The 6,712-nt window shown below is 31.9% G+C and overlaps 2 protein-coding genes across 2 annotated transcripts; one reads left to right on the forward strand and one right to left on the reverse strand.

Moving 5' to 3' along the window:
- The first annotated feature begins 2,624 nt into the window (after positions 1-2,624).
- Positions 2,625-3,246, forward strand: LOC111904254 (pathogenesis-related leaf protein 4). The gene has a single exon (XM_023900032.3). It carries the CDS (start codon positions 2,646-2,648, stop codon positions 3,132-3,134), a length of 489 nt encoding a protein of 162 aa, XP_023755800.1. The 5' UTR covers positions 2,625-2,645; the 3' UTR covers positions 3,135-3,246.
- Positions 3,247-5,269: 2,023 nt separating this feature from the next.
- Positions 5,270-6,406, reverse strand: LOC111904275 (cullin-4). The gene is made up of 6 exons (XM_023900052.1): positions 6,191-6,406; positions 5,975-6,112; positions 5,813-5,893; positions 5,618-5,694; positions 5,448-5,451; positions 5,270-5,299 (listed from the first exon to the last, which is right to left on the reverse strand). Exons 1-6 carry the CDS (start codon positions 6,404-6,406, stop codon positions 5,270-5,272), a joined length of 546 nt encoding a protein of 181 aa, XP_023755820.1.
- Positions 6,407-6,712: the final 306 nt, after the last annotated feature.

Genomic DNA, 6,712 nt, shown 5'->3' on the forward strand with positions numbered 1-6,712 from the left:
TTTTAGTATTCGTTTATAGTACAATGCTATCTTAATAATAGTTTTCTTGACTCTTTTTAGATAAAAGAAATAGAAAAGGCAAAACATATTCATAGATGGTGTAATCTTTGTGTATAAGAAGATTGCGTAAGTAAAAAAGTTGCATTTGTATGCTTTAGCATGTTGTTATTTTGTGTAAAGTGTTGAAATAGAGTTAGAGTGCATTGCTTGTATTGATATTTAAAGTAGATTACATATATTGTAAATATATTCCTATTATTGTATGTATATTGAAATTTGGAGATCCTTATTATTTTTATTTATTGGTGAATATGTTGATTATCCCATTTAGAGCCCGTCGTTATGTTGCCAAATTTTAGAAAAAAATAATAATTACGGTATTTTTATTGTTATGCTTATTGCAAGATAAAACTAAGGATAAGTGTACAAAAAGTAGTGGAAGAGGTCGGTGGTGATGAGTCAATCGATCAGGTTGAATGCATCAAACATGTACTTGGAAAAATGCACGGTTATACACAGGGTGTGGCAGGAAAGTGTAAAATGAATCACCTTATTACGCACCAATACTTTAAAAATTGTAGGAAATTTAATTGCCCTTGATCAATAGTTGACTTAACAGTTGGGTCAACAATTTACTTAACAAATACAACAAATGATATTATCTCAAAACCCTAACTCCCAAGTCGCATCGTTTCACTTTCATTTTGTTCCCTCACAATTACAAATTTCAAACTATTAAGTCAATGATGCAGATGATAGAAATCATGAAAGTGATGTAGGTGATGGTTAATTATACGAAACTTTTAACCAATTTCCTGAAATGTATTTATGTTTCTAGAACGTTATATGAAATGTGTTATAAATGAGTTGAAATGTAGAAACTGAAAAAATAAACAAAAAAGAGGGAAATATAATTTTGTACGACAATGGCAATGACATGTCGTGCCTATCAGTTTAACTATGCGACAACATGTCGTGGTTATAGGTAGACCAATGGCGATGAGATGTCGTGGTTAAACAATATATTAATTTTTTAAAATTTACAATTTCTTAAAAGGATGTAAGGCCACTTGGGTTATTTCAAATCTAAATACAAAACAAATACAATTATTTTATATACGATATGTTATGTTACGATGCCTAAAACCTTCCACTCAAATCTAAATGTAATTGAAACATGTTTATTTTTTACGGGTATAATCAATGTTTTAAAAACTGGTTTTTTAGTTTAACCGATATGGTGATCGATTCCGGGTTAACCTGGTTCAACGGTCGGCTCAACCGGTTTCTATAATTTTCACCTTTTTTTTTTGTTATTTTCCTACATACATATAGACATCCACAAATTTAAAACAAAAAATATACATAAATGCAAGTTTAAAATCAATCAAAATACATTAAATACATATAAACATAAGCTTTACATTAATCCCTGTGCATTAAAAATAAAATAAAGGATAATACGGAAACAAAATATAGTTTAGATAAATACAAACACATTAAAAAACTTGATAATGCTTACCACGTGTTTTTATTCAAACAAAATCAAAACATATTTGAAAAAAAAAAAACAAAAATTTGTTATGAAAATTATTCCTTTCTATGTGTATTTATTTAATTTAACCGGTTCATCCGTTTACTTTAATCAGTTCAACCATATATTTGTAAAAACTGACCGGTTCATTTCTGTTCGGAAATAAACATATAACAGTGCAAGCTAAACCGCTTCATTCTTTGGTCTCCGGTCCAACCGTTTCGACCGGCCGCTTCAAACCGGTTTTTAAAACATTGGGTACAATCGGATGGTGTAAGTACAAATTGGGGCAATAGTTATGATTATCATTAAATCATTAACGCAACTTGGGTTGTTTCAAATGTTAATACAAAATAAATGCAATGTATTATATCCGATATATTATGTTACCATACCTAAAAGCTTTCAGTCAAATCTAAATATACTTGCGATTGCGACTTGTTTAATTTTTAGTGGGTATAAATGGATAGTGTAAGCCCAAATGGGGGCTTAATTTGTGATTAACATTAAGACATTAACGCCACTTGGGTTGTTTCCAATCTTAATAAAAAACAATTGCAATGTATTAAATACGATATGTTATGTTACGATAACTAAAAGCTTTCAGTCAAATCTAAATATACTTGCGACTTGTTTATTTTACTGGGTATAATTGGATTGTGTAAGCCCAAATGAGGGATTAATTAGTGACTATAATTAGGACATTAACGCCACTTGGGTTCTTTACAAAACAAATGCAATATTTAATATTTAATATACGATATGTTATGTTACGATTCCTAAAAGCATTCAGTCAAATGTAAACATACTAGCGACTTGTTTTATTTTTACTGGGTATAATTGGATGGTGTAAGCCCAAATGGGGGCGTAATTTGTGATTATCATTATGACAATAGCCACTTGGGTAATTTCAAGATTTAAATCAAAGGCCTTTGTGTCCGATGGGGAAGTTTTGGCGACTTTGCTTAAATTGCATGCGTACGTTATTCACCTTTGCACATGCATACCAAATGAACATCCAATATCACATAACATCCTATAAATACCGGCCATTTGTAAATCATGTATCTCCATCATCGAACATCAATTATCCAACAAAGTAACTATAGCAATGGTGTCATTTAAACTCTCATTTACACTTGTTTGTTTCTTTACCTTAGCAATTCTTCACACCATCAATGCCCAAAACTCCCAACAAGATTACTTAGATACTCACAATGCAGCTCGTGCCGAAGTGGGTGTCGCAAACATTGTATGGAATGCCACTGTGGCTGCCTATGCTCAAAACTATGCTAACCAGAGGAAAGCCGACTGCAATCTTGTCAATTCTGGTGGACCTTATGGTGAGAACCTTGCTAAAGGTAGTGGTACCTTCTCAGGCACTGCAGCAGTGAATTTATGGGTAGCTCAGAAGGCTTATTATGATTATGCCACAAATACTTGTGCTGGTGGACACGTTTGTGGACACTATACTCAAGTAGTGTGGAGTAATTCTAATCAACTTGGATGTGCTAGGGTTCAGTGTACAAATAATAGTTGGTGGTTCGTTATTTGCAGCTATTATTCTAGTGGAAACATCAATGGCCAATCTCCTTACTAGTGAACTTGAGTTGTGTTGCTGGTTATATATAGAGATATATAACATATGAATAAATATATATACATCTTTTTGGTGTAATAAAGAATTAAAGTGATACTGAAACATTGTTTGTCTTTTGATTGCTTGTGTTTATCTTCTTCTCTGTCATATTTTGTAATTATGTATTTAGCAAATATCTAGAGGAAACAAGTCCAAAAATACCATAACAGCATTGTGATCATATACTCTTACACGAGATCTTATTCAGGAATTTTACAGAAAATGTCACAAAATATTGAAACTAAAAGTTTAGTATAATGATAGACACATGCATTAACGAATTGATATTATCTACCCACACTTGGTACCTCAAATACAAATAATGTCTAAAGGATCGTCCATGCATCTTGTCATATTTTTATCAATATTTGAGAAATTTACATTTTAGGTCTTTGAATACATCTAAAATTTTCGCTTTTTAAAAATGTTCTGGTCCATAAAAAATCGATTTGTAATTTTGGTCTTATTTTTGAAGTTTCAAAATGATTTGAGTAAATTATAAAAATCAATGTTGTCGGTCATGTTTACAAAAGATTGCAAAATTAGTCGAAGTTTTAATTTCATGGTTTACTTGTAGAGTTGATCTTCATAGTAACCTTCTTACCACTACAATGACGAAGCATGAGGTCATGCAGCTGTGGAGTAAGAAAGAAATTGTGGGGCAGTTACCAAGTAGTTGTATGGGTAGCGGCAGTGTAAGGATAGGAAGTATGGTTGTGCATGTAGTTGCAAGGCATTACGAACATACTATAGTTACAATGCTCAATGAAGAAGGGTGGTGGTGCTCGATCAATGGGTCAGATCAGTTTGCGGCGTTTCATAGGCCCAACCTACAACAAATATTAGATCAACTCATCTCTATAGATAAAGCCCCTTCGTACAAATGTGACCTTAAGGCAAACATCAGCATTTGCGACGACAGCTATTATTAAGAAAAATCTCTCTTTAGTTTGTCGGTGGACGTTACTTGATTTCCGTGATCAAGTAAACCATGTTAAATAATTGTGTTCTTTATGTTATTTGCGTCCTTAATTGTTTTGTGAATGTGTTCTGTGTTTTTATTGAATTCCTCAATTGTAGCAATTGGTATAAGAGTTATTGATGAAGTCGGGAAATTATGATCGTTAAATTCGAATGTCAAGATTACTGCTTTTGGAAGATGCACCTTTAAGATTTTCTCTACTATACCAAGCTACGTGAACCACTTAATGAAAGAAAAATTGAAGCGATGAAGAAAACGGATTGGTACATGTTACATTGTCATGTTCTTGGTTTGTTCATGTTACTATAGGCGAAGAATGTTGCATACAACACTAGCAACGAAAGAACAATGGTTAGGCATATAAAAAAGACATCTAAAATTCATGAGATTGTTATACTCGCAATATTAAGTTATATACACATTCTAATACTAAAAATGAATTGATAAAAAAAATGTTACAACATAATTATTACACTGAATATGAACTAACACTACTAGCAAAACCCCTTTTTCAACATGCAATGTGTATCGTAAAACGCTCAGACGACACGCAAATGTGTGTCAAGGAAGACCCTGTCATAACGAAAGACGACACGCTTTTGCGCGTTGTCTATTTACGAAACGCATTTACGACGCGCTGTTACGAAACGCATTTACGACGCTCATTGACGACACACAATACGTATCAAGGAAGACCATGTCATATAGGAAGACGACACACATGTGCGTGTCGTAACCTTACGACGCACGTTTAGGACACACATTGTGTATCATTAAAGCCCCTTTCATAAATGAAGATGACACGCATTTGCGTGTCATAAAATTCAGCAACCATTTACGATATGCATTTACGATGCGTCTTTACAATACTCATTTATGCATAATAAAAAAAATATGGAAACAAATATATACCAAAACAACCAATTTCATCCGATAACATCATGTCAAAAAATTGTAATACATTGGAATTAAAGGGATATGATTGTACATTGTTATTAAGAGGTTTCTCGTAACTATATAACCTAATACTACATTGGTATTGAGGGATACCTTGTTTTAGATATCATGTCAAAATAATCCTACATGTCAAAAAATTGGTTGTTGTCCACCGAGTTTAGATGGCAAGTAATGACTTGAACATTAGCTGAAACGAAAAAAAAAAAAAAAAAAAACTTTTATTAATCACACAGTCAACAACCTTTAAAAGTACATCAGAATGCATATATATATATATATATATATATATATATATATATATATATATATACTAACAGATGTGATATAATATGTACGATCCTGTAAAAAGAAAATAGCAAAAACCAATTTAAGGAATTGATTGCCAATGATAATGAATAATAAAGAAATGCCTCTTACCAGATGATCCAAGAACTTCTCCAGCTTATCATTGAGTGAAGGCAATTCGCTCATACGAAATTTATCAAAAAAATAATTGGACATTCACCTGTACATGGAATGGAATCCTCTCTCTGTGGTGCTTGCGTTTTCTTCCACGGTTTCCTTCAATTGGATAGCGTTCACCTGTACATGGAATGGAATGGAATAATGAAATAAGCAAGGGAATGGAATGAGTCATTCCATTCTAATTTCACATGAACTTCACATTATATATTTGTATAAAAAAATTAATTGATCTCACCTTTATACAATAAAGAGGAGTAGTAAATACATCATTAAACACGAAGGAATCATTGTCATCCACTTCCCTCCCTTTTGGAATCTAAGAAAAGCATCAACATTATTAGTTGGTAGGATGTGCAAAAGACATAAATGACTTTAAGTTAAAAGTTAAAACAACTACCTTTTGAAGGACACAAACTTTTCCACAAGCAAGGGATTGGAGAGCCCTCCTCGGTTTTTTGTCCTCAATGCTTGTAGCATCCTTAATATCTTGAAAACTAAGCTTTTGTGCATCAAGGAACAACATCAAAACAATTGTCTGTAATTATATAAATCCACCATTTATATACTCAGAGAATAAAAAACAAAAAATACAAAAGAAGAAAATAACTCAAACCTGAAATAAGGAAACTGCAAGCTCTTTTTTGCCCTTTGGATATTCTGCTTTCAAGACACAGTGACCTAATGAATTCTGCCACATTAATCGCCTTCCATTGTATTTGATCAAGTAAAACTCTTTAAATATGTCCTGTAAAAACCAGACAAGTTTCGGCTTATTGTAAACCAAAATAGTTTCAACATAATAAAAGCGTAAATTACATTTTTGGTCCATGAATATAGTTAATTTTTTGCAATTATGGACCCAAAACTTTATTTTATCACTTATACAGAAAATATATCTAGAATTTGCACCTAACATCCTGTAATCTTTATAATATAAATTGAAATTAATAAAAACTAAGATTTGATCATCAAACTAAATGAAATATCTTAAAGAACATTTGCCTACCTTTTGGAAATTTTAATGAATTGCGTAGAATTTTAATTAAATAGTAAAACTAGATTTTTCCAAGTCAGAATCACCATTTCCTTGTAGCTTTTGGCAAAGAAATTTATAAAAACATTTCAAAAGCAGATT

This window comes from Lactuca sativa, chromosome 7 (assembly GCF_002870075.4).
Source record: "Lactuca sativa cultivar Salinas chromosome 7, Lsat_Salinas_v11, whole genome shotgun sequence".
NCBI classification, from domain to species: Eukaryota; Viridiplantae; Streptophyta; class Magnoliopsida; order Asterales; family Asteraceae; genus Lactuca; species Lactuca sativa.